This window comes from Panicum virgatum, chromosome 3N (genome assembly GCF_016808335.1).
Source record: "Panicum virgatum strain AP13 chromosome 3N, P.virgatum_v5, whole genome shotgun sequence".
Classification (NCBI taxonomy): domain Eukaryota; kingdom Viridiplantae; phylum Streptophyta; class Magnoliopsida; order Poales; family Poaceae; genus Panicum; species Panicum virgatum.
In genome coordinates this window covers 35,667,130-35,695,057 of record NC_053147.1, presented here as the reverse complement: position 1 = coordinate 35,695,057, position 27,928 = coordinate 35,667,130, and the positions used below count along the sequence as shown (strand labels likewise).

The 27,928-nt window shown below is 47.9% G+C and overlaps 1 protein-coding gene and 1 long non-coding RNA gene across 3 annotated transcripts in view; both read left to right on the top strand.

Moving 5' to 3' along the window:
- The first annotated feature begins 1,301 nt into the window (after nucleotides 1–1,301).
- LOC120665844 overlaps nucleotides 1,302–27,928 on the top strand; it is a 29,780-nt gene continuing 3,153 nt past the window's right edge. The window contains exon 1 of the long non-coding RNA XR_005671372.1: nucleotides 1,302–1,516. This is a non-coding gene — a long non-coding RNA (uncharacterized LOC120665844). The remainder of the gene's footprint in view (nucleotides 1,517–27,928) is intronic.
- On the top strand, nucleotides 1,491–8,774 carry LOC120665843. 2 transcript variants are annotated; one of them, XR_005671371.1, is made up of 4 exons: nucleotides 1,491–1,629; nucleotides 2,254–2,363; nucleotides 2,448–2,852; nucleotides 8,459–8,774. XR_005671371.1 is itself a non-coding variant. In XM_039945526.1 (3 exons), the coding sequence occupies exons 1-3, from the start codon at nucleotides 1,548–1,550 to the stop codon at nucleotides 2,556–2,558; spliced, it is 303 nt and encodes a 100-aa protein (XP_039801460.1). In that variant the 5' UTR covers nucleotides 1,491–1,547; the 3' UTR covers nucleotides 2,559–3,112. The 2 variants fall into 2 exon arrangements, 1 of the variants encoding a protein (XP_039801460.1); XM_039945526.1 differs by lacking the exon at nucleotides 8,459–8,774 and having other exon boundaries at nucleotides 2,448–3,112.

The window sequence follows — 27,928 nt, the reverse complement described above, 5'->3', positions numbered from 1 at the left end:
TACAATAAAGAGATATACATCCCGGGTTTTATTTCTGAAGATAGTGTGGCGTATCCAATCGAATCATTTTTCTGGGATCTTTTACCCGAAAAAGAGGTCTTTTTGGATACCGGATCTGATTAATCCTGCAGATATTCTGAAAAATAAAATCTGATGCCACGTCTTAGATCCTTAATTCCAAATCTTTGCTCGGGGGCTACCCGCAGAAAAAGGGATCTTGATTTAAGGCTTGGGGGCTGCGGGATATGTGCATCAGAGATTTATTTTTCAATTTTTTTGGAAAATAATGAAAGAAAAAGACTGAAGTGACCCTCAGCCTGATTCTGTGATTCAACCTAAGACTCGAGGGTTACTCCATATGGAGCGCGAGTATTTCGCGCACCATATATGGGTGGGTTTTTTCCAACCCCGCGGGTTTGCCTGTGGGCGGGTTTTCGCCAAATCCGCACCCATATCTACAAGCAAACCCGCATCTGCAAGCAGACCCGCGGGTGCAGAAACATTTCTGCACCCGTACCCGCACCCATGGGTTTCGGGTGTCCACGGGTGTGACAACATATATAATAAAAATACACAAATTCATCAATTTAAACAGTCAAATAGCACATTTCTATAAGTAACAAGGATAAATTAACAACAAATCCGTAAGTTCAAAGTAATAAGGACAAACTAACAACAAATTCATAAGTTTTTGTGCTCATTTTATAGTTAGGATAGTTGGGCTGGGCATTATCTAAGCAGGTTGGGCTGGGGTTTTTTTATTTTTGGATGGGTGCAGGTCCACCCACGTGTGGAATCTCAAACCCGCACCCGCAATATGCAGGTGCGGGTGCAGGTCCACCACCCACGGGTGGAACATTGAACCCGCACATGCACCCGTCGGGTCTAAAATCCGTGGATACCTGCAGCCGCGGGTGGAATTGTTATCCCTAGCACTCCGTATGGAATAGCCCCAAGCCTTATGTTGAATTGAAGAATTAGGCTAAAGGTCAATTTTAAAGTCTTTTGACTTAATCTGATGTTTTTCAAATATTCTGAAAAATAACTTCCTTTTTTTGCCACATACTTAGCAGCCCCCGAACCTTTTTGTTCTAATTCGAGAATTTGGAAAGAAGGATCCAAGACAGTGTGGCATTTTGGAAGTGGCAACACAGTTTGGGTTGTCCTTACCCGTTCCAGGATAAAAAATCCTGAGGCAGTCACCTAATAAGAGTCAAAATAGGCATTGTACCGTTTGATATTTCATATATTTACAGAATTGCCACTGGTTAGGTTTATAAAATCAGATTTGATAACTTTTTTCCTTTACCTTAGCCGCCACTGTTCCCCTCTGCCTGTTGCTTTCCTACCTCCTTAAACCAAGCCAGGGATCTGCAGAATCCTCAGCATCTGCAGCCCCCGAGCATCAAAGAACCCGAGGAATTTGAGATGGAGAAGTCCACGGACTCCAGCCGTGGGGAGAAGAGGAAGCGCGAGGAAGGGAGATCCGTGGAAGAGGGAGCATCTTGGCCATGAAGTAAGTGTTCCCATGATGATTTGGAGTTTATATGGAGCGAAGGTTTTTCTTGCAATCGGAGGAGGGAATCCACTGGCGGAGTGCTGAGGGAGAAATTTTGCCTTCTCCTGGAGGTTCGAAAGCTGTTTTATTCACTTCTTTCCTAAAGCATGGTCTTTCGCTGCCTGCTAGTCAGTTTTTGGAGGGTCTTTCTTTTCTATTTCCCTATAAAAATTTAAATCCACCATTTGACCCCACAGTATATCTTGCACATTTCTGTATTTGTGCACTTTTGTGAAGCTTTTTTTTTTGGGATTGAGCCCCACTTCGAGTTCTTTCGAAGCCTATATACCCTGAATCCGTTGCCGTCTGCCAACAGTATGGGCAGAGTAGGGTGCATAGATTTGGAGCTGCGTCAAGAGTACTCGGAAAGTACCTGGAGACTGGAGTGGCCTCCAATTTATGTAAATCCAAACTGGCAGAATGACTTGTTTTACATTAGTAGTCCTGCATTTGGTCTGCCCAAGTTTGCTGCTAAACCGCCCGACTGGCTTCGTGGGTGGTATATGGAATTCCACGCTGGATTTAAGGACCGATTGCAGAGTTATTGGAGCGCATAGTCCGCTTTCGGAAGATGCGAGTGACTGCTGCCTTCGTTGTGCTTAACTACACTCAGCGCAGGATCCGGCCGCTGCAGAAGCATAGAAATTTTGGTTTTTAGTATCAAGGTACTGAATATGTTAACCGGTTGTCTGCAGAGCTGGTGGAACGTGCCGCAGGGTTGAGAGTAATTAAGCGCATATTTCTGGATCAACTTAGTGTTCCGTATGTGCCCACCATCTTCCGGGCGTCGAATCCTCCTCCAGAGGTAAGATTGTTCTTCTCCGACTACTTTCTGTAGCCTAATTTGGTTTTTTGACTGGTTATTCATTGTGATCTTCTTTCCGAGCAGGCGGATGTGGGGGTATACAGGAGCGATGCTCCAATCCCGGGCTCTGTGGCCATAGAAGGCCAAAATGTTTTCCATTGGCCTGGGACTACCCGGATGTTCGATGCCCGGTAGTTGACGAAGATCCATTGACCTTGTCCAACGAGTTTTTTGCTCATCAGAGTACGGTGGTGCCGCGGGCGAAACTGCTCGAAGCCGAAGCCCCCCGAGGCGACTTCTCCGAAGGCGACTGCTCGTCCAAATGATGCGGCGCCGAATGCAGAACCTGTTGGGACCGAAGCCCCCAGGGCGGCTCCTCCTGAGATGTTTGATGAGATCCCCGATGGGCTCAGCCATGACGATCTTTTAGAGGAGCGGCTCTGTAAGAAGTTGATGAGCTCGCTGAAGCGAGTGTATATTCATCACAAGGTAATGTTTTTCCTTGGGATGAGCAGTACTTTTATTTCCTGTTTGGATGTATTCGTGATGACCTGCCACTATCATGGCTGTGCAGAAAATGGCTCAGCGCTCCCGGGTCAAGTCGCCCGCTCTAGCTTCTTAGATTCATATCGGTCCACGGTTTCCATGTAACCTCGCTCTCGCAGCCTATATAAGGGCGGGCAGGGACTCCTCCAACAAAGGTCATTCCCCTCAAGCAATACAAACCACACATGACGTAGGGTATTACACAACTATTGCGGCCCGAACCTGTCTAAACCCTCGTGTTGCTTGCACCATCGTGTTCTTGATCTCGACAACTTTCCATGATCATCCATCTACCTAAGGGTATCCCTAGGTAGACGTGACAGTAAAACACCGACACCCTTCGCGGTCGGGTCTGTCTGACCGTGCAGTCCGCGGAGGGGGGGGGAGGATGGACGTGGTGGTGCCTTGGTCGTGGTGTGGCATGCCCTACCCTATGTCCTACTCTGTTGTAGGCCACGACGTGGAAGGGTGCCCCACTGTACTCTATGTCAGCGCACGCCGTGTCAGCGACGCCCCATGCTGCTGTCAGTCCCACGCGGTGCGGGTCGTGGTGGTCCCTACTCCCAGGTCAGGCATGTCCCCCTCATCCAGCCGGCTGCCTGACGAAGTGGGGCCCTTCCCCGTAGGTCGGGCGAGGCGAGGACTCCTTCCCTGGGTCGGGTGAAAGGGAGTCCCCTCCTTTGGTCAAGCGAGGCAGAGCCCTCCCACGTAGGTCGGTCCGGTTGGCCCTGCCGCGACTATCAGTTCACCTGATAGAGTGGCTTAACCGTCTAATCCGTCGTCTTTAGATATTCAAAATATTTATACCCAACACTCAGTGGGCTCTCGCCTTCTTTCCTGACTTGACCAATACCATCTTCATGATTGTGTACTCTTAGCCCTTTATATGCACGATGTAGATCACTTATGGCCTCGTGTGGACTTCTTGTGTCCCTCGGCCCCAACTCCTTGTTCATCCTTTACCATGCACGGTCCCTCAACTTGATCACTTGCTTGACCTTCACCACTCAATGTCAACCGCCATGTTGTATCCATCACTTGCACATCAGAACCCAAGCGACGCTACACACAAGATATGCTTTTGAATAGAAAAGAAAAGAAAAGAAAAGAAAACTCATTCAAGTGACCAAAAATGAAGTAAAAGCAAAATAAAAGATCCACTTGAAATGAGAAGGAATCATGAAGGCTCCACATAAAAACTATCGGTTCCAAAGAAAGGATAAAGGCTAAACACAACCGAACAGTCAATAAAGAGACATAAGAGTTTTATGCGATCCCAAAAGCCTTCAAATTCATTTCACCATTTGTCCAATCATTCATCACAGTCAAACTAAGGTTCAAATCATCTAATTAGTTTCTAAAATGTTTTCTATATTTAGTTTATGCATATTCTTTTTTGATTTGGAAAATAATATATTCTTCAACAAAACACACTAAATTTGCATAACTTGATAAATATAGTGCATGCATCACCTTTTTTTTTGCGGGTAAAGAGAGAGCTTTATTAAATACTCAAATAAGAAGAGTTACAATCTTCAGCAACTAAGGGTTCAACACAGATTGGGCATCGATTGCGCCACACTGCACTATGGAACAACCGACTAGCAAGCTGTGCTAATTCATGTGCTACAACATTCTGCTCTCTCTTTACATGTTTGAACAATATCTCAGGAAGACTTCCTGCCAACTCCTTTGCTTCTCTGATAACAAAAGCTGATGAAGTACGTTGCTCTTCCGGATTGGACAGATATTTGATTGCCCTAGAGCAATCCGACTCCAGTATAGCCCGACGAGGAGTCCATTGCGCACAGGGGCGGGCCCAGGATTTCAAACGTGGGTATTCAAAATCTTGAAGAGCAATTTTTCTACAAACTAAATTCTAGTTTTTTTTTTGCGAAAAAGGATGCAACCATGTATTAGATGAAAGTAATCATAGTACACCCCTTTCTTGTGGAAAGGACCCTGATGAAACACAAAATTACAACAAGGCCCAACCAACCGCTACTGTTCTTCTTCTTCGTCGAAACTGGGAGCCGTCGGTCTTCCGAACGCAGCGAAGCGCACCACAGCAACCAACCACCATCCGCAGCCATCCAGAACGAGGAACAGACACCAAATAAAAGACTGCAAGAGATCCTCGTTAGTAGCCCATCAGCCGTTGGAACCATCGAACTGGAGCAACCCCTCGCCTCCTCGTGCCCAGTCGCCGCAGACTGCCGCACCAGCAGCACAGAAGTGCCCGAAAGCAAACCCAACAAAGACAAAGACAGAAGAACCAAAACCACCACCGACAACGGCCAGCAGTGAACTCCTGTACAAGGCGAACTCCCAGACCCGACGCCAGCACCAGAGCACACACCGGCGAAGAAGAGAGAAGTCTGGAGTACCTTATTCCACAGAAGCGACGCCAGCTCCCTCATCCAAGCGCCGCCGGGAAACCCTAGCTCCGCCACCATTGCCGGCGACGAGCGAACCCTAGGACTAGAAACTAGCTATCCTATACTAGTCCGCACGTCGATTCCCCGTCCCCCTTCCTCTCCGACGGCGTAAGCCACCGGAGAGGAGGAGGGACGGCGGAACCGCGCCGGAAGAAGCTCCGCCTCGCGCTTCGCCTTTGTCGCCCGCACAGCACTGTTGGGGGAGATAAGGACGGACGCGAGAGGAATGCTGCCCTCATTGGTAACCTAAATTCTAGTTTTTAGCATGTCAAATTGATTATAGCATAGCTTATGCAACTGACATACAAGTTAGGTTAAAAAGCATAACTAAATTTTTGAACAACCACAAACTTAGAGCATCTCTCCAGCAGTCCCCCAATAATCATTTCTTGATAACTGGTATCGGGAGATGTCCCTGTACAAGTTTTAAGATTATTGAGGGACTTGTTTTTGCAGTCTCCCAATAACTTTCTCCCAATCCAACTATTTTATTGGGAGAGTCACAATTCTCTCTTTATTTAGGGAGAGTTGAGGTGAATTATTGAGTTGTTCCAATAATTATTGGAAAAAGAGAAAGATTTTGGGAGACTGCTGGAGAACTATTTTCTTATCTAGTCTGCTAATATGGTAGTTGGATTGAGGATTGAAAGACTACTGGAGATGCTATTAGAAAAAGAAGGAAGAAGAGCAAACCACTCGCTGATGCCCTGTCGTTGTGCGCTTGTCGATGAGCTGCTGCTCACCGCCGCAGAGGCGCAGCGCCCCTGCAGGCCCTCGCCCTGCACGCTGTACGCACACGTGCTGGCGCGCTCAGCCGCCACCGGACATTGTGGAGGCGCGGCACCCCTGCATGGATGCGCGGCTGCCGCAGAGGTGCGGACTCAGCTACCGCAGGCCGCTGTGAAGGTGCGGACTCAGCCGCCGCCGACCAACGTGGAGGCGTGGCGCACCTGCAGGCCCAACGTGTGCACGCGCGGCTGCCGCCGGCCGCTGCCGGCCGCCGCGGAGGCGGACTTGGCCACCGCTGGCTGCTATTCACTGCTCGGTAATGCCCGCCGCCGCCGTGTATTCAACTATGGGAGCTGGGGGCAGGGGCATGGCCGCATGGGGAGCAGCTGGGCTCTTGGTGGACCTGGTGCAAAATTGGGCCGTCGTGTATGAGAGGAGGGAGATGGAGACAGTATTATTTTAGGGCCGGAAGAGAGGAGGTTGACAATCTATTACGTATCTTTTTCATATTTTGAATACCTAGAAAGATATATACTATCTATATATATAAAAAATTGCTCAAAATAAAGGGTATTCAACTGAATACCCTTGAATTAAGGTAGGCCCGCCCCTGATTGCGCAGCAAGTGCAATGCCTTCCCTACACGCCATAATCTCTACCTCCTCTGCACATGATGCATTGGCCACCACGCGCCAAGCAAATAGCAAAACTGTCCCAGCATCATCTCGGATCACCACACCTAGGCTAGCGTCCCCATTACTCTTGAAAGCACCATCCACATTGATTTTGATCCACCCCTCGGAGGGGGCAGGCCACTTTCCAGCCACATTGCTTCTCCTCTCACCAGCAGGTTGCGGCATGGAATTAATTGGCGCCTTTCCTTTATCATCTGGGATACCCTGTTGTCGGGTTCGGCAGAGTGTTTCCCAGTAGTTCTCCAAGAAGGAGATGGAGCCTTCGATCGAGATCTTCTGGAGCGAGTGTGTGAGCTCGTTACGGATGAACCAGGCACGCCAAAAAATTAGGAGACAAGCAGCCTTGTCTACAGGCTGTGCATCAACAATTCTAAGAAGCCAGATCGGCCCAGAAAATTTCAAATCTCTCTCAGCCGGTAGTTGCCACTTCATTCTCATTGCTGTTTGCAGATTTACTGCATGAGGGCATTGCATGATTGCATGATATCCATCCTCACATTCATCACCGCAGACAATACAAGTACTTTGGTGCTCCAAACACCTTGCCTTCTTATTTGCCTGGGTAGCCAACCCATTATGGATCACCTTCCATGCAAACACCTTGACCTTCTGTGGGATTGGCAGCGCCCACAACTTCTTCCATCCTGGTCTTGTGCCATCAGTAAAACCCTGAACTCTGAACTCTGCATGCCTGTCTCCAAATCGCGCAAGTCGACTCCCAACTTATATGCACTTCTTACAGAGAAGTATCCAGTCTTCTCATAATGCCATCCCACAAAGTCAGTATCAGCTCGTCTTGGAATTTTTATTTTCAATATTTCATCGATGTCATGCTCATAAAAGTAACGGTTGAGAACCTGCATGTCCCATTCTCTAGTATTTGCATCAATCAACTGTGACACCCATTTGAGTCTGCACGGCCGTTTACTCCGGGAAGGTTTTAGTGACCAGCCGAGTGTCGCCATATTTTAATCCTGGTTCCATCCGCAATTCTCCAGATCACTCCCTTTTTCAAAAGGTCCAATCCATGCACAATGGCTTTCCAAACCGGGGAGGATTGTGATGGAAAAGCTGTGTCGAGAAGGTCTCCATTGGGGAAATATTTGGATTTCAGCAACCGAGCACAAAGGCTATTTGGATGTTCAATGAGTCTCCAGGCTTGTCGTGCAAGAAGCGCCTGGTTAAAAATCTGAAAATATCTGAAACCCAATCCTCCTCGGCTCTTACTTCTTGTAAACTTCTCCCATGCTAGCCAATGGGTTTTGCGGGTGTTCGTGTCTGCTCCCCACCAATAGTTGCGAACACCGCGAGCAAGCTCCTCACAAAACGAGGCTGAAAGATGGAATACACTCATTGTATAAGTTGGTATAGCTTGGGCAACTGATTTAATTAGCACTTCTTTTGCTGCACTCGATAGGTGTTTCTCTGTCCACATTGCCATCCTTTTTCCAAAGCGTTCTCGTAATGGTTGGAATCGTTCATTCTTCATCCGGCCATCTGGTGTGGGTAGACCTGTATTTGGCCTCAAATTCCACATGTTGCACTCCGAGTATGTTTCTGATTTCCTATCTTTGTTGTGTCCCTATGCTCTCACGGGTGAGTAGGGAGCACTTTTCTGGGCTGAGTTTCTGTCCAGTGCTCTCTTCAAATTTCTGCAGCACTATCTTAACTCTTTCTGCTTGCTCAGTATTTGCTTTGAAGAAGAGTAGGGCATCATCGGCAAACAATAGGTGTGAGATTCCTGGTGCATGCCGTGAAATTTTCAGCTCCTTCAAAGTGCCATCCTGGACATCCTTTTGCAACAACAAAGACAGAGCATCTGCTACAAAAAGAAAGAGATATGGCGATAGTGGGTCACCTTGGCGCAATCCACGGGTAGGTTGGAAGGATTCCAGGGGAATCCCATTGAGACAGACTGAGTAACGAACAGTGGTGACGCAGCTCATCACCCCTCGCACCCAAGTATAATGAAAGCCCAGTCTCAGCAACATTTTTTCCAGAAAGGACCAATCCACCCAATCCACCCGATCATACGCTTTTGACAGATCCAGCTTATATGCTCCAAAATTATTTCGTTCAGTTTCCCCTTGCTGAATTGCATGAAGGAACTCGAAAGCAATGATTGTATTATCTGTGATCATTCGGCCAGGAACAAAGGCGCTTTGATTTGGTGAAATAAGTTCATGTAGGAGCGGTCGTAATCTGTTCACTAGCCACTTCGCTACTATCTTGTATATTACATTGCACAAGCTGATCGGTCTGAATTCTGATAGTTTCTCTGGATGAGCAACTTTTGGAATCAAGACAATGACAGTATCTTTCACCCCTTCCGGCATGAGATCGGAATTGAAGAATTCCCGAACAGCTCGAATTACCTCATCCTTCATAACTCCCCAATTTCTTTGGAAAAAGCGTGCCGGAAAGCCGTCCGGGCCCGGGGCCTGTAGAGGCCCAATTTGGAACAAAGCGTCCCCAATCTCCTCAGAAAACTCTTTACAAAGCTGGTCATTCATACCATCATTAACACGCTTTTCCACTAGTGGCATCAAGACATTAGGATTAACACAATCGTCTTTGGTAAACAAATTTTGGAAGAAGAGCCGAGTCATCTCGCTCATACCTTCCATATCTTCACACCATTGACCATCAGCCTTTTTCAGTTTTTCTATCTTATTTTTCCTTGTACGCCATTGGGCTTTCCGGTGAAAGAATTTTTGTTTCGATCACCTTCTCGTAGCCAAGTGATTCTCGATCTCTGTAACCACATCATCTCCTCTCTATAGAGTAATTCATTCATACGATCTTTGGTCTTCCTATATTCCTCGACATTCCCATTACCCTGTTGGCCCTCTAATTTCTTGCACAGGTTCTCCAACTCCTTCCTGACCGAGCCAAAATTCTGCCTGCTCCAATTCTTTAACGAGTTCATCACCTTATTGAGGGCCTTAGAAATAGAGCCCAAACAAGTTTTGGGTCCTGCAGTCACCCAGGAAGCTTCAATTTCTGATCCCAAAGATTCCTCACGCTCCCACATTATTTCATACCTCATAATTTTGTGTTTTCGTTTCACTCGTCGCTCTTTATACAGCTGGAGCAAAATTGGGCAGTGATCAGAGCAAGGAGAAACAAGATGGTGTACCTCGGCTTGATCAAACAACTGCGACCAGGCAAGGTCGGCTACTGCTCTGTCCAACCTCACTATTAGAGTATATTTGGTAGTTGTAGATATACGTATCGTAGACTGCCATATGTATCCCGGGGAGGCTTGCTCCCCAAGTCTTGTACTCTTATATATACTGGCCGAGGCCTCAATGAAATCATCCATTATACACCAATTCTATTCTCCTACATGGTGTCACGAGATTAGGGTTTGGGATCCTAGGCTAAACCTTCCGCTGCCGCCACCCACGCCCCTGCCTTCCTCACGTTGGCAGTCGTCCTCCACGGCGCGCCTCCTGCGCGCCACCTCGACGGCCTCTAGCGCGCCCCCGGGGAGGTCGCCCATGACCTCCGCCGGGGGCAGCGCCCTCCCCATCTATGCGGTCGATCGAATCGATCCGCCGCCGTCGTAGAAGGTCGTCCAGCAGCAACAGATCGTGAAGAACTCACCCGGTGTCGTCCACGAGCTGGCCTTGGCCTCCCTCCTGCACCTCGCAGCTGGCTCCTCTGCCTTTCTCCTGGCGGACCCTCTCCGCCTCAGCCTCCTACCCCGATCATCTCCGCCGCCGGCGGGATCCGCCCCGATGGATAATCCACGCCGGGGTCCTCCACCACCGGCGCACTGGCTCCGCCAGACGGGCCCTACCCCGTCGGTGGCCACGGCCGGCTGCGTCCCCACTTCTCCGCCCCGTCCTGCCAGTCTCCCTCCCTCCGTTCGCGGCTCCTTCCTGGCAGGGATCCGCCGCCCATCGGGCCCTGGCCCATGGCCGCGCCAGGCTGCGCCCCTTCCCTGGCGAGGATTCCACTGCACCAGCGTCGACTCCTCCTAGCGCCCCCTGCCTCCTCTGTTCTCTCTCTCGCGCGCAAGATGATTGTGCTGGCGTGTTGTGCCGAGAGGAGAAAAGATGAGATGGGTGAGGCGCTACGTGCATCTAAGAGTTCTACACGAGACATTGCTGCTGGTTCATTTTTGGTTAGTTTCTCTGATTTTTACTCGATCACTGATCGAGATTGAGTCGCCCACCGCCCGTCGACCTCGCGCCTCTACTTCGACGTCGGCTTCACCGGCCTCTTCTTCGTCTTCGACATGCGACATGGTGACATGGACGGTGCCCTAGGGGACGTGTGGCAGTACTGCCCAAATTAATCCGGCTCAAGTGCGCTAACCATCATTTTAAAGGTAAGCCCGGTTAACACGCACTTCAAACGGAGTAATCCGGCGGGGCTGTCGGGTAAAGTCCCGAAGAATCCACCTGAGCGTCGATCGAACCCAAAGCTTACATGCAACCCACACGAAGGTGAGTCCAGAGAGTACGATACTTCACATATACATTACATTACAGAGTCTTAGCTTAATTATTACAAACCAAGTTCGAAATTTCCGAAAGGTACTTGAAGTTCAAAATGAAAGTAATTCAGAGTTCACTGCAGCAGAAATAAAGCGAGTACTAAACGACGATATAAGATGTCATGATGAAGCCCGTACATGACATCACTCGGCATTGTCATCGTTAGCCAGAGTCGTATCCCGCTCCACCGACCAACCAGGAGGTAAAACACACGGCCAAGTTAAACTAGCTATCTGATCTTCAAATGTATCACTTGAAAACAAAGTGGAGCCACAAGCAAGGCTGAGTATACTAATACTCAGCAAGGCTTACCCGACTAGGATATAAATAGCCCTCTAACTAGACATGCAAGGCTTTTGGCTTGAGGGGTTTGTCTTTGCCGAAAAGCAATAAAGAGTAAGTCCTTATTTTTCGATTTTAGCTTTCAAGTTCTAGTTTGATTAACCATTCTATATTAGCATCTATCCTAAGGCATACATGGTGAAAAACAATTATTTTTCATCATTCAATCATATTTCTCATCATCATTGTTCCGCTTCTTACTCTATGTGGCAAAAGGGTTAAGCAGTCTCAATATCCGTGAGAGACGGACGATTCGAATCGAATTTGTTAACCTGGCCAGGCAAACCTAAACACACGCATGGGGAATGCAATCACCCACGCGACTTTTCCCCTTTTTCCCCGGGCATGAAACAAGCCCACCGCCCTAGGGTGCCCTGCACCCGTGCGTGACCAAAGACCAGACAGTGGGGAGTATGTTCCACGACCGGTTCCATCAGATACTTCAGCTTACCGATTACCATATTCTCGGCATGTGGTTAGTACGTTCAAACGCTTAACCACCACTACCACACACCGCGGCCTTATCCATTTTCACTAAACAGACGGGGTATCATGAGTACAACAACCCCGCCCGTAAACCTTATATTGCAGTGCGTAGTAGTCATTCAACTCCTATGAGCTCGCGAGTGACAGGAAATCACTCGACTTCTACCGAACCATTAGCATAGCCAACTAGCGACCTACACCTACTAGTGTTCAAGCATAGGTACCTAGGATCATGCAACTAAGGTTCCAAACAATTCCTGCAACTTAAATGCACAAATAAATAGGAATATAAATTGTTGCATAAATTAAAATAGGTAGGACATGCTCCGGGGCTGCCTTCCTGAGCGGAGCTAGCCTTGGGCTCTTCTGAACTCTGGTTCAGGTCTTCAGTGATTTCAGTTAGATTCACTTGAGCTTCATGCTGCTCACTCTCGGACTCCGGCACCAGCTCGTACGTACCGTCTGGGAGAGTAGTCGAATCTATATGAAATGCATATGCGTGAGTTACTTTAGTGATACGATTTATTCAATTCTTCACTAAAGAGTTGTAATCCAACGCAACTTAAGATGATTTGAAAAATATTCTGTTACATCATTTTGGGCAATCATTTATAGAGTAATAATCGTTATAACTGACTTCACAAAGTAACTAGGGTGGATTTTATCTTTTCTCCCTATGCAGCAAAAGAAACGATTTTTCTCATTTATTACTAGGTTAAGCATATCCTTATCATAAATAAAGTTACACAGAGATTCTGTATTTCAAATTTTTATGCTAGGTACATATCTGAGTAACTTGCCTACTGTGAAATTTTCAGCCCATTTCAAGCAGCCTATTAACCATGAAAAATAAAAAAAACATCTACTGCTAGAAACAAAACTGAATTTTACAGGTCAAAATATGCAAGTAATGGTAATGAAATTTTAAATGATTGTTGCCTACCTAAAGATGAGCTTGCCCTAAATTTTTCACAAATAAAAAAGCATTGTACCGGGCATGAAAAATAGAGAAAAGTACAACTGCCGTAAAGAAAATTAATTTCCACAGGTAGCTCTATTGAGTTTCAGGGGTCAAAATTTTTCTAGAAAGATACAGTACTAATATAGCAGCTCTTCTAAAAACATCAGATTTTCCCAGGCAGAGGAACTATTTTTCTTAGTTTAGTGCATTTATTCATTGCATAAAACACTTGAGCATGTTCTGCTTGGGTGAAAAGTCCCTACATTTTTCTAGAGCATCCAGGTAACAACTCAGAGGCACTGAAAAAGTTTCAGCTTGTGGTTCAAGGTGGAACAACTTGGAAAAAAACAAAACTATTTATACTAGGCATACATCAAGATTTAAATAAACTGATAGCTAGGCATGTCAACTATCCACGAAACTTTTACACAAGGTTATACATCTAACATGTACCACACTGACCAAAAATGGCTAACAACTCATGCTTGTAACTTGATATCTAATATAAAGTACATTTTCTTTGTATTTTAAATGAAGTAAAAACTATTGAGCAAATGAAAAAGTGTATGTAGAAAAATTGTATATCTCTTTGCAAATATTCCAGAACAGTTGAGTTTGCATTTTTCTGATTTTTCTACGATTTTTAAACGAATTTACAAATTTGCTGGTTTTCAAAATAAAAAGAAAAAGGAAATGTAAACTTGCATCTAGGCCCCTGGAAGAAATTGGGGGTTCACACATAACCCCTTGGCCGGAGTTGGGACAGAGGAGGCGGCGGCGGGGGTTTCCCGGCGAGGAGGAGGCTCGCCGGCGGCGGGGATGGCGTCCAGGGGTAAGAGCTCACCGAGCTCTACCTGTGGGTGGGTGTTGTGGTCGACGGGGATGGCCGGAGTAGGGGCGGCGGCGTAGCAGCGCGGCCGGCGGCAGTGGCGAGCTGCGGTGGCGGTGCTCCGGCGGCTTTGGGCAGTGGGGATTGGGTCGTCGAGCACCGGTGGGAGGTGAGGGAGCACGTAGGCGAATCAATTCGGGTCGAGGAAGGGCGGAAGAGGGAGTTCCGCGGCGGGCGGCGGCGGGCGGCGGCTCTGCCCACGACGGCGGCGCCCGGCGGCGATGGGGATGGACGAGGCTTGGCCGTGGAGCTTCACCGCGGCGAGGAAGTCCCGTTCCGGGGTTCAATTGGGACTGAAGGGCACCGGGGGTAGGGGCTCCACGGTGAGCTCAAGCGGCGGCGGCAATGGCGGGGCGGCAGCGCGTTCTGGCACGAGGGCGGCTTGGCTCGTCTTGGGAAGGGAAGGGGAGCGGAGTGGGAGGGTGGAACGCCCTTGGGCGAAGCAAGTGGGGAGGGGGAGCTCGGCAGGAGGGGGCGTAGAAGAAGGGAGCGGCGGCGCGTGCACGGCGTGCGGTGGCGTGCTCGCCGAGCGGCCTTGATGGCGTGCCAGGGCGCAGCGAGTGGGTTGGTGGCGTCGGTAGTGCGCGGCAATGAAGGTTGGCCGTGGTCCGCGGCTCGGCAGGGCACGGCTGGCCTGTTTGGGTGCCACGGCGGCGATGGCGGCGCGTCGCCGAGCGCTTGTCTCGGCGTGCTCGCCGACGGCAGGGTGCGGCAGGCTTGACGGGACGGGGAAGGGTCAGCGGGCGGGCGAGCACTCGAATGCGTGCGCGGGGTCAAAGGCGGGGAAGGGCGCGTGTGGCGTGGCCGGGCGGCGAGGCAGCGCTGGCGCCGCGGCGCGCCCTCGCTGGTGGCGAGGGTGCCGTGCGGGCGGCGTCCGGGCGCGTGCGCACTAGAGCGGGGGTGGGGGTCAGCGGCGCAGCGAGGCAGCAGGGCAGCGAGTTCGGCGTGCAGCGGCGCAGCGAGCGGGTGGCAGCAGCGCGTGCTCTGCCGCGCGCAGGTAGGGGAGGGTCAGCGAGGGAGAGAGAGAGGAGAGAGAAAAAGGAGTGGAGAGAGAAAAACCAAGGTCAACCGTTTGGCTTAGCCCAAACTCAAGATTTTCAAATGAAACTCGAAAAATTTTGAACACGAAAGTTGTTCAAAATTAAATTTCCTACAACTTTCCTTTCAGGCAAAACTTCATTTGAGCGATGATTTGAAAATTTAAAATTTGAATTCAAGTTTAATGATCCCGCTCATTTTTTCGGGGTTAACTCCAAATTTCATGTTGTAACTTGAAAAACTTTAAACACGAAAGTTGTTTATCTTGTCAAACTCTACAACTTCCGTTTTGGGCAAAAATTCATTTGAGCAAAGGTGCGAGAGTTGACTTTTTGGTGTATTTAAACGGAACTCGGCTTTTAAGTAATCACCAAAATAGGGTTTACTGTGTCATTTGATGTTAATGGCATGTTTTAAACAGTGCCAAACACCAGAGGTGTTACAGCCTTCCCCCCTTAAAAGAATCTCGTCCCGAGATTCAGATAAGCAAGCTAAGTGCAGGAAAGAGGTGTACCTCCAGTTGAATTCAGAAAACCAGGGAAATTCTGATTTATGTAGCTTTCAGTTTCCCAGGTAGCTTCCTCTTCGGCATGGTGACTCCATTGAATCTTGTACATTCTAACTGCTTTTCTTCGAGTGACCCTTTCCTTTTGATCAAGAACCTTGATAGGATACTCGACATAAGAGAGATCTGGTTCTACCAATATCTCTGTTTGTTCAATGATCTCGGTGGGGACTCGAACACATTTCTTGAGTTGAGAAACATGGAAAACATCATGTACTGCTGCCAGTCGAGGAGGAAGTCGTAGTCTATAGGCTACGGGTCCACCAATCTCAGTGATTTCATAAGGGCCAACATATCGGGGAGCTAATTTGCCCTTCACGCCGAATCTCTGCACACCCTTGGTTGGCGAGACTCGAAGATAGACATGATTACCCACTTCGAATTGCAAAGGGTCCCTTCTTTTATCAAAATAACTCTTCTGCCTAGACAGGGCGGCCTTTAAATTCTCTTGTATTACCCTCACCTTCTCTTCTGCCTCTGTTACGAGATTGGGTCCGAATACCACTCGTTCTCCGACTTGCGACCAGCTCAAAGGGGTACGACACCTTTGACCATATAAGGCCTCAAATGGTGCCATTTTCAAACTCTCTTGATAACTATTGTTGTATGAGAACTCCGCTAGAGCTAGACATTTGTCCCAACTCTTGTCATAATGAATGACGCAAGCTCTCAACATGTCTTCCAGGATTTGGTTCACCCTCTCAGTTTGTCCATCAGTTTGTGGGTGATAAGCTGAGCTTCGAATTAATTTTGTCCCAAGAGATGCTTGCAACTGTTCCCAAAAGCGTGCAACGAACTGTGTCCCACGATCAGAAATGATTGTCTTGGGTACCCCATGCAAGCAAACAATGCGATCGAGATAGATCTCAGCATACTTCTTGGCAGTATAAGTAGTATGTACTGGAATGAAATGTGCCGTCTTGGTTAGTCTATCCACGATAACCCAAATGGAATCATGCTTATGGGATGTGTTGGGTAATCCAACAATGAAGTCCATACTCATGTCTTCCCATTTCCACGATGGGATAGGCAGAGGTTGAAGCAAACCGGCTACTCTCAAGTGGCTGGCTTTGACTCTCTGGCAGGTGTCACATTCTGAGACATATTTAGCAATTTCCCATTTCATCCCAGTCCATCAGAAATTTTGCCTAAGATCTTGATACATCTTGGTACTGCCCGGGTGAATAGAAAATTTGGAAAGATGTGCCTCGTCGAGAATTTGCTTCCGAAGATCATGATTTTTCGGAACAACTAAACGACTTTCAAACCATAGGACTCCGTGATGGTCCTGACGAAAACACTTATACTTCCTTTCTCCTTGAGAGAGTTTTTGTTTAATGATCCCAACACATTTATCATGTAATTGGGCCATAATTATTTGATCATGAAGAGTTGGTTCAACTGAGATGTGATTTAAAGTACCTTGGGGAATCATTTCCAACTGGAGCTTCCTCATCTCATGACAGAGGGTTTCAGAATAGGATTCCACGGACAGGCAATGGCAATGAGCTTTGCGACTTAGTGCATCTGCTACAACATTAGCCTTGCCTGGGTGATAGTGCACCTCAAGATCATAATCCTTAATTAATTCTAGCCACCGTCTTTGTCTCATATTTAGGTCAGCTTGAGTGAAGATATATTTGAGACTTTTGTGATCGGTGTAGATATTGCAATGAGCACCCATAAAATAATGCCTCCATATCTTTAGAGCGTGAATGACAACTGCTAATTCAAGGTCGTGAGTAGGATAATTCTGCTCATGGGGTCGAAGAGCTCGTGACACATAAGCAATAACTCTATTGTCTTGCATGAGCACGCAACCAAGACCAGTACCCGACACGTCACAATATACGTCAAAGGACTTGGTATTATCAGGTTGAGCTAAGACATGTGCTGTAGTCAACTGCTCCTTTAGGGTGTGGAAAGCCTTTTCACATTTTTCATCCCACACAAACTTTACTCCTTTCTTCAATAGTTCAGTCATTGGCTTAGCAATTCTGGAAAAATCCTGAATGAATCGGCGATAATATCCGGCTAAACCAAGAAAACTGCGAATTTGATGAACGGATGTAGGAGGTTTCCAGTCCATCACTTCTTGCACTTTGCTAGGATCCATGGCTATGCCTTCGCTGGAAATAGTGTGGCCCAAGAATTTCACACTATCTAGCCAGAATTCACACTTGGAAAATTTAGCATAGAGCTGATGGTCCCGAAGACGTTGGAGAACAATGCGCAGGTGCTTAGCATGGTCTTCCTCATTCTTGGAATAAATAAGGATGTCATCAATGAAAACCACGACGAACTTGTCGAGCTCAGGCATAAATACCGAGTTCATGAGATACATGAAGTGGGCAGGTGCATTTGTGAGACCAAAAGACATGACTAAATATTCATATAGTCCATATTGCGTGGAGAAGGCGGTTTTAGGAATATCACATGGACGAATCTTGATCTGATGATAGCCGGAGCGAAGATCAATCTTTGAGAAAATTCTAGCTCCAGCCAGTTGATCGAAGAGAACATCAATGCGGGGAAGAGGATATTTGTTTTTTATTGTCACCGCATTGAGAGGTCGGTAGTCCACACACAACCTCAAACTATCATCCTTTTTCTTCACAAAGAGAGCTGGACAACCCCAAGGTGATGCACTGGGGCGAATGAAGCCTTTGTCCAGAAGCTCTTGAAGTTGAATTTTTAACTCGGCCAACTCCTTAGGTGGCATTCTATACGGTCTCTTTGAGATAGGGGCAGTGTCTGGTTGTAGTTCAATAATAAACTCAATCTCTCTATCTGGTGGCATTCCTGGCAAGTCATCCGGAAAAACATCGGTGTACTCGCATACCACAGGAATTTCTTCTAGTTTGGATGCGCTCATGGTAAATGCACAAGAATTAACACACTCTCGGAATGGTAAATAGAGAGTGGTGGCTCCATATTTTGGCGAATTTAATTCAACAGCTCTGGCGGGAATATCTATTATAACCCCATGCTGAGTCATCCAGTTCATCCCTAAGATGATATCTATACCCTCAAGTGGTAGGAGTATAAGGTCGGTGTTGATGATTAGGCTACCCAACTTGATTGGCACAAGTCGTATTATTTGGTTTGAAGCAATTTTACCCCCTGGGTTGATATCATGTATGACCCTTTCGTGTGAAGAAAATCCAAACCCACTTTTGCACCAAATTTTGCACCAATGAAGCTATGCGATGCACCATAATCAAACAATATAACTGCAGGCTTGTTGTGGATAGAAAATGTACCCGTCATCACTGGTGCGCCCTCAGGAAGTTCTGCAAGAGTGGTGAAATTGATGCGTCCTTGCTTGACCTGAATAGTTTGCCTTCTGCCCTTGTTCTTGTTGTTCTGATTAAAGCCTTGGCCCTGGTTTTGTCGCTTGGGTTGCGGGCACTCCCGGACGAAATGAGTTGAGCTCCCACAATTGAAACAACGATTTCCCTCACTTGGATGGGCTGGCGGTGGAGCAGTTGGCCTTGGGCCAGTTAACTGAGGAACAGGGAAACGTGCAACGCTCTGCTGCAGTGGAGGCCTGATAACCCAACGCCCTGGCTGAGGGGCTTTCTGAGGAATCTGGGGTGCAGCATTCTGCACTACGCGATACCTCTGTGGCTGCGCACTAGAGGGTCCAGCTGGCGCTTTCCTCTTTTTCTCAGCACGGTGAGCCATGATACAGTCTTCTTGAGTGAGTGCGAGATTAACCAGCTCGTTGTATGTGTCTACCCTAATGGGCTTTAGTCGTTCCTTGAGCTTGGTGTTTAAGCCTCTACGAAAACGATCACATTTCTTAACCTCTGTGTCAGCATGATAGCCCGCGTACTGACAGAGATTGTTGAAAGCTTGGGCATATTGGAGAACTGTACGTGTCCCTTGAGTAAGAGCCAGGAACTCATTCAGCTTCCTATCCATGAGTCCTTCTGGAATATGGTGACCCTTGAATGCAGCCTTGAATTCATCCCAAGTGACAACGTGATCAGCTGGGAGCATGCCAAGGTAGTTATCCCACCAAAGACGTGTCGAACCGCGAAGCTGTTGCGCGGCAAAGCGAGCCTTGTTTTGCTCTGAGCATGGTGCCAGAAGTAGTGAAAACTTGGACTCAATTGTGCGAATCCAAGCATCCGCATCCAGTGGCTCTTCTGTCTTGTTGAACAGAGGGGGCTGAGTTGCCAAGAATTCCGGGTAACCAGCAGCTTGAGGTTGATGAACATTGGATCCACCCCGCTGCTATTGCTGTTGTTGCTGTCCCTAGACGAGTTGACGGAGTAACTCGGTTTGGGCGGCCAGATATTCCGCAAAGTTGGGTGGCGGTGGTAGCGGTCGCTGCGAACTGCTACCATTCGCATCCCCGAAACCCTCAGGGTTGCCACGTGTCGCTCCCACCATCTGGAATGACAAATTCTCTCATTAGTAGGGTGACATATGACTTCCCCAAGTACAGAAGGGTAAGCGCGGAAAAGTACAATTGGAATGAGTATGATAACAACAGGGACAGCAACGCTGCTCGTTACAAGAAAATCCATAACTTGCACTCTGTTCATCGAATTGCACCCAAATTTTGACAGAAGATAGATAATATATCATACTACAACTTTGGTATTCAACTCCAAAGCTAAATCGACAGTTATGGTGGGCGAAAAATGCAATTTCTGCCGCTCTGTCCAGTCTGCGTTTCAGCAGGCCGAGGTACACTGTTCTGGCCATAACTTTTGGCACACAAGTCTAATGATGCTGAAATTTTGTGATCAGCTAGATCATGAAATTCACAACAACTTTGGTATTTAACGCACAGCCCAGAAATGCAAGGAGACATGGATAAAAATTTAGACAAGTTTCTGCAGCGATAGACTCAACTGCAATTAAACTATTACAACCATCCATCAAGTTCTTAGCCAAGGCCTAAGCGATTAAGGTACTTTTACATATGAGTGGCACTCTTTTACAAAAGCGAGGTACTCAACTCTTAGTTAGCCTATTACATCACCATTGAAAGTTAGGCTACCATATAGAGGAGTATGCGCGAAAGACTACTTAAGACATAATCTAAAAGTCGTCCAGGTTGTTGACTGAAGACTCGCTCCTCACTGGAGAGTGAGCTCCCGGAAGTGGTGGTAGGGGCACTCCAGACGTAGTGTCAAGTCCTGAGATACCCTGAACCTCCTGGGGCTCCTCCTCCATGGCCTCGGGCTGGGCCTGCTGAGCCTCCAACATCTCGATGTGATCAAAGGCAGCATTCAGCTGAACCTGTTGGGCGGTGAACTGCTGCTCCAGAAGTGCAAAGTCAGCATCCCTGTTGTCCAAGAGAACATCACGCTCCTCAATTAGACCCTCCAGTTGGCCAACATGGGCATCAAGATCCCTGATCTGCTCATTCTTAGCAATCACTATCTCATGGCTGGTCCGTGCAGAAGCAATGATCTGGGTCATGGCCTTGGCCTGTAAAGTCTGCAAGCGGTAGAGTGCATTCATGCACTTCACTGACATGGAGATAGTCTCTGCAGTTTTGTTCTGCTGAAGGTACCCAATGTGTCCGACCCGACTAAGCCAGTTAGGGTCATTGGGCTGCTCTGCTGGGAAGAGGCCAATAGGGGCTAGGGTGACAGCTGCATAATTCTTTTCACAAAACTTGTTGAGTGCTGTCATGGCTGCAATTTCCCAAGTGTCAACCAGACGGTGTCCAACTACCTCCAGCTCCAAGGAAGCCCAGTGAGTGGGAAAAGGGTGGGGAGCATGAGTCATGCGCACTCGACAGCGCGCAACTCCCATTTCATGGAACTCCTCGCCCACATAGCGCGGGGAACTGGGATATCCGGCATCGCGCATCACTTCCCAAAGAATGGAGGGAAAACCCTGCCAGTGTGTGCACTTGGAGTGTGCACGCCCATCCTCATCAAACACCAGGAGAGCAGGGGCAGCCATCTGTACAAATAGATATGCACAAGTGAGTGATGGCTAAAACAGGTTTTGGGTAGTGCACGAAAACGAGTAGAACTGAAAGCACAGAGCTCTAAAAATTCTAAAACTTTACAGGAACATTCCTAAGGTTCTTAGGCACAACTTTTCTAGTCAACGCAAGAGCTAGATTAGAGCCTAAGAAGGTCTTATCCTTATAGTTTTGCTTTGCTGTCAGCCCTGAATTCTCAGTGACCAGAGTGCTAGTAAACTGAGTGCTGAGAACAAACCACTAAGCCTAAAATCACCAAATTTTTACAGAAGGTTGGTGAGTAAATTTGGCACAAGTTTTGTGTTGAACACTTCTGCAGAAAACATATCTAAGGAGGCCTAAAAATTCGTGCAACCCAAGTGCTCAAAGCTGACAGAAAAACAGGGTGTCAATGTTTCTAGTGTACCCCACTGTATACTAGTCGAAAATTTTTCAAATTTAAACAGCAGCAAGTAGACAAGTTTTGGAGCAAAATTATCCACTGGCACTTCTACAGCTAGAGCCATCTACCATGTGAAATAATTTCATCTTCCAGGATATAGCAGAAATGACAGATTTCTAGATAGACCTTAATTGAGAGAAGATGAACCGTGCTAACGTGCAAACCTTAACCTTACCGACTAACCCACATCTATTTTCAGTGGCTTTCAATTATATGAGTATGATGCATGCACGACCTAATTGTCCTCCCAAGGAAAATAATTGCCAAATAGTTTTGGACTTACGGGGTTAGCACCGGTGGCATGGCACAATTTACGTCTCTCCCTATATATATATTTCTAGCCAAGTTCTAACCGTGCTTAACTTACGTAATCGCGGTTAGTGTACCTGCAGAAAATTGACAGATATATTCATTGAACCTTTCATGCCAGCACACATGAAAGCGTCCCCATACATTACCGCTCACTATAGAAGCGGCATCCATGCGTCCAACACTGCATGGACAGCGCTCATACGCCACCGAGGTGACGTATTTACGGTTTCTTTTACTCCCAATATAATCGACTGATGGTCAGTATATTGGTAGCAGCTCAAGTAGGTCACTGCTTGAGCGCAGCGTTCGGTTCGCATCACCGACGGGAAGGTCAGACTCTCTCAGCTAACTGAGTATACTTTACTCCCAATATAGCCAGCTAATCGTTGGTATATTGGCAGCACCTCAAGTAAGCCACTGCTTGAGGGCAGCGTTCGGCTCGCATCACCGACGGGAAGGTCAAACTCTCTCAGTTGACTGAGGATCCTTACCGTCTTACCTTAGCGTAGGTGCGTCGTTACATAATGCAAGTACTGAATTTAAAGTACAGAAAGGAACGTGCTGGAAGTCAGTCATAAATAAACCATAAGTTAGATAGCCACCTAGTAACTCCCATAATTCTCCCTAGGGCTTTACGTACTATACACAATTCTTAACGAACCAACGTATTTACCAAATGCGATTATGTGGCTAAATTTTAAGTAAAACTTTTAAAATCTAGTCGCACTCTCGGGTGTGCGCCATGTTCGGCTCTGATACCAGCTGTGGCAGTACCGCCCAAATTAATCCGGATCAAGTGTGCTAACCATCATTTTAAAGGTAAGCCCGGTTAACACGCACTTCAAACGGAGTAATCCGGCGGGGCTGTCGGGTAAAGTCCCGAAGAATCCACCTGAGCGTCAATCGAACCAAAAGCTTACATGCAACCCACTCGAAGGTGAGTCCAGAGAGTACGACACTTCACAGATACATTACATTACAGAGTCTAAGCTTAATTATTACAAACCAAGTTCGAAATTTCGGAAAGGTACTTGAAGTTCAAAATGAAAGTAGTTCAGAGTTCACTGCAGCAGAAATAAAGCGAGTACTAAACGACGATATAAGATGTCATGATGAAGCCCGTATATGACATCACTCGGCATTGTCATCGTTAGCCAGAGTCGTATCCCACTCCACCGACCAACCAGGAGGTAAAACACACGGCCAAGTTAAACTAGCTATCTGATCTTCAAATGTATCACCTGAAAACAAAGTGGAGCCACAAGCAAAGCTGACAAATGTATCACCTGAAAACAAAGTGGAGCCACGAGCAAGACTGAGTATACTAATACTCAGCAAGGCTTACCCGACTAGGATATAAATAGCCCTCTAACTAGACATGCAAGGCTTTTGACTTGAGGGGTTTGTCTTTGCCGAAAAGCAATAAAGAGTAAGTTCTTATTTTCCGATTTTAGCTTTCAAGTTCTAGTTTGATTAACCATTCTACATTAGCATCTATCCTAAGGCATACATGGTGAAAAACAATTATTTTTCATCATTCAATCATATTTCTCATCATCATTGTTCCGCTTCTTACTCTATGTGGCAAAAGGGTTAAGCAGTCTCAATATCCGTGAGAGACGGACGATTCGAATCGAATTTGTTAACCTGGCCAGGCAAACCTAAACACACGCATGGGGAATGCAATCACCCACGCGACTTTTCCCCTTTTTCCCCGGGCATGAAACAAGCCCACCGCCCTAGGGTGCCCTGCACCCGTGCGTGACCAAAGACCAGACAGTGGGGAGTATGTTCCACGACCGGTTCCATCAGATACTTCAGCTTACCGATTACCATATTCTCGGCATGTGGTTAGTACGTTCAAACGCTTAACCACCACTACCACACACCGCGGCCTTATCCATTTTCACTAAACAGACGGGGTATCATGAGTACAACAACCCCGCCCGTAAACCTTATATTGCAGTGCGTAGTAGTCATTCAACTCCTATGAGCTCGCGAGTGACAGGAAATCACTCGACTTCTACCGAACCATTAGCATAGCCAACTAGCGACCTACACCTACTAGTGTTCAAGCATAGGTACCTAGGATCATGCAACTAAGGTTCCAAACAATTCCTGCAACTTAAATGCACAAATAAATAGGAATATAAATTGTTGCATAAATTAAAATAGGTAGGACATGCTCCGGGGCTGCCTTCCTGAGCGGAGCTAGCCTTGGGCTCTTCTGAACTCTGGTTCAGGTCTTCAGTGATTTCAGTTAGATTCACTTGAGCTTCATGCTGCTCACTCTCGGACTCCGGCACCAGCTCGTACGTACCGTCTGGGAGAGTAGTCGAATCTATATGAAATGCATATGCGTGAGTTACTTTAGTGATACGATTTATTCAATTCTTCACTAAAGAGTTGTAATCCAACGCAACTTAAGATGATTTGAAAAATATTCTGTTACATCATTTTGGGCAATCATTTATAGAGTAATAATCGTTATAACTGACTTCACAAAGTAACTAGGGTGGATTTTATCTTTTCTCCCTATGCAGCAAAAGAAACGATTTTTCTCATTTATAACTAGGTTAAGCATATCCTTATTATAAATAAAGTTACACAGAGATTCTGGGTTTCAAATTTTTATGCCAGGTACATATCTGAGTAACTTGCCTACTGTGAAATTTTCAGCCCATTTCAAGCAGCCTATTAACCATGAAAAATAAAACAAACAGCTACCGCTAGAAACAAAACTGAATTTTATAGGTCAAACTATGCAAGTAATGGTAATGAAATTTTAACTGAGTGTTTCCTACCTAAAGATGAGCTTGCCCTAAATTTTTCACAAATAAATGAAGGCTGGCTGCGGTCCGTGGCTCGGCAGGGCACGGCTGGCCTGTTTGGGTGCCACGGCGGCGATGGCGGCGCGTCGCCGAGCGCTTGTCTCGGCGTGCTCGCCGACGGCAGGGTGCGGCAGGCTTGACGGGACGGGGAAGGGTCAGCGGGCGGGCGAGCACTCGAATGCGTGCGCGGGGTCAAAGGCGGGGAAGGGCGCGCGTGGCGGGGCCGGGCGGCGAGGCAGCGCTGGCGCCGCGGCGCGCAGGGCGCTGGTGGCGAGGGTGCCGTGCGGGCGGCGTCCGAGCGCGTGCGCACTCGAGCGGGGGTGGGGGTCAGCGGCGCGGCGCAGCGAGGCAGCAGGGCAGCGAGCTCGGGCGTGCAGCGGCGCAGCGTGCGGGCGGCAGCGGCGCGTGCTCTGCCGCGCGCGCAGGCAGGGGAGGGTCAGCGAGGGAGAGAGAGAGAAAAAGGAGTGGAGAGAGAAAAACCAAGGTCAACCGTTTGACTTAGCCCAAACTCAAGATTTTCAAATGAAACTCGAAAAATTTTGAACACGAAAGTTATTCAAAATTAAATTTCCTACAACTTTCCTTTCAGGCAAAACTTCATTTGAGCGATGATTTGAAAATTTAAAATTTGAATTCAAGTTTAATGATCCCACTCGTTTTTTCGGGGTTAACTCCAAATTTCATGTTGTAACTTGAAAAACTTTGAACACGAAAGTTGTTTATCTTGTCAAACTCTACAACTTCCGTTTTAGGCAAAAATTCATTTGAGCAAAGGTGCGAGAGTTGACTTTTTGGTGTATTTAAACGGAACTCGGCTTTTAAGTAATCACCAAAATAGAGTTTACTGTGTCATTTGATGTTAATCTCATATTTTAAACAGTGCCAAACACCGGAGGTGTTACAGGACGCCCATCTGCACTGCCCTCCTCGCCGCTTCGTTCGCACGTCGACCTTCGCCGGCTCGTCATCGCTTTCACCGATCGGGACGCCTTCACCGACTTCGCCCACCGTCGTCTCGCCTCACGCTACTCGGTTTGATCAGCCGATGTGCGTGATCCACCCGGCTCCCGTGACGTCCGTCCTCGTACTGCGCGCCTCTTCCCTGAGTATGGAGGGCTGCCGCTGCTTCACCTCTTCGGGCAGCCGCGACGCCACCCGTGGTTTCCTTCGCCGTTGCATCCTCACCGCCGCCGACTACGTCCACGACCTCATCGTCGACTTATCGCTGCGCGTCCCGCGCATGGTCTTCGTCAAGCTGTACGGGTTCTTCGCCATCTCCTTCGAGCACCGCCGCCGCGCAATCTGGATCATTCGGCCTTGTGCTGGAAAATCTGGGTTCCCTTCCTCACTTCGTCTAGCACAACCACGTCGCTAGCGTCGCCATCTCGTCCCCGACTACTTCGTCTACTCCAGCAACAACAGGCGTTGGCACAGACCTCGCCTTCTTCTGCGCCTGCGACCGCCATGGAGGCCTTCTCTGCTGGTCCCCCTCGGCGATGGCGTCTGGTTGTGCATCCTCCCTTGCACGTCCGGTATTGGCAACACCGGTACGTGCCCATCGTCCCCGATGCGTTCCCGAGCCTGGCAAACTCGGGCATGTGTCACCCGATGGCCTGACTACATCGACTTTGGCATCGCTCCCTCGACGCGTCGCCATCTTCGTCTCCGGCGTCTTCTCCATTACGCCACCACCATGGCGCCTCCTCGTGCGCCCGCGGCTTCATGTGCGGCTTCCTCGTCTTCGGCAATCTCAACAGCTCTACATCGACCTCGGCTACTCCACGCACGACATCTTCGACCATGGCTCCTCGCCCTCCAGCTCGGCTACCCTGACATCGGCACAAAGGGCTACCATCCGCATGAGTTATTCGCCAGTTTTCTCTCCAGTCGCAGCATCCACACCACATAGACGTTATGACTGCGGGGGGATGTTAGTCCGTTGGCTCCTGCTTTCGGCCTCTTCTCCAGTCTCACCGTTTGTGGTGCTCCCGCTGTGACTGCGGGGGAGTATTAGAGTATATTTGGTAGTTATAAATATACGTATCGTAGACTGGCATATGTATCCCGAGGAGGCTTGCCTCCCAAGTCTTGTACTCTTATATATACCGGCCGAGGCCTCAATGAAATCATCCATTATACACCAATCCTATTCTCCTACACTCACCTTCACATTCCTATTGCCTCCTCTGTTAGTATCATAGGTCCAAGGGAGGCCCGAGAAACCTAGATCTTGCAGTCCACATAAACCAAGGACATCACGAAAATCCTCCATTTGCTTTTCACCCCGTTTAGTAGCTGAGAAATGCTCAAACTGCCAGATTGCTTCATTGAAATCTCCCAATACCACCCATGGGTCACAAGATTTATGCTTAATACGTTGCATGAGCTCCCACATGAGATGCCGATCCTCCACACGTGGCTCGCCGTAGACAAAAGTCATTCGCCAAGATGGGCCAGAAGGTGTTTCCTATACTGTAACATCAATTAATCTATTACAAATACCAATCAGTTTAACCGAGATGGATTCATCCCAGAATAGGGCAATACCACCACTATTACCTTCGCTCCCAACAGCTAGACACCCTTTCATACCAATTCTCCATCGTAAATTTTTCATTCTTTCCTCGCTCTGTCTGGTCTCCGATAGAAAGACCAATTTGGGGTTGTGCAACCGCAACAAGGCGGTCAAGTCGCAAACTGTCCGGGAGTTCCCCACCCCCCGGCAGTTCCAAGCTATAGCATTCATTGCTCCTGGTGGGGCTCACCATGAGCTCCCACCAGGTTTGCCGACGACTCAGCATCCTCCTCCTTTGTTTTCAGTCGC

What these genes read in the sequence shown, in the direction of transcription:
- LOC120665843 (XM_039945526.1), top strand. Translation starts at nt 1,548, where the DNA reads ATGGAGCGAAGGTTTTTCTTGCAATCGGAGGAGGGAATCCACTGGCGG. An exon ending in AATTTTGCCTTCTCCTGGAG is followed by an intron (nt 1,630 to 2,253) that starts GTTCGAAAGCTG and finishes GGTTGTCTGCAG; the next exon opens with AGCTGGTGGAACGTGCCGCA. An exon ending in CGTCGAATCCTCCTCCAGAG is followed by an intron (nt 2,364 to 2,447) that starts GTAAGATTGTTC and finishes CTTTCCGAGCAG; the next exon opens with GCGGATGTGGGGGTATACAG.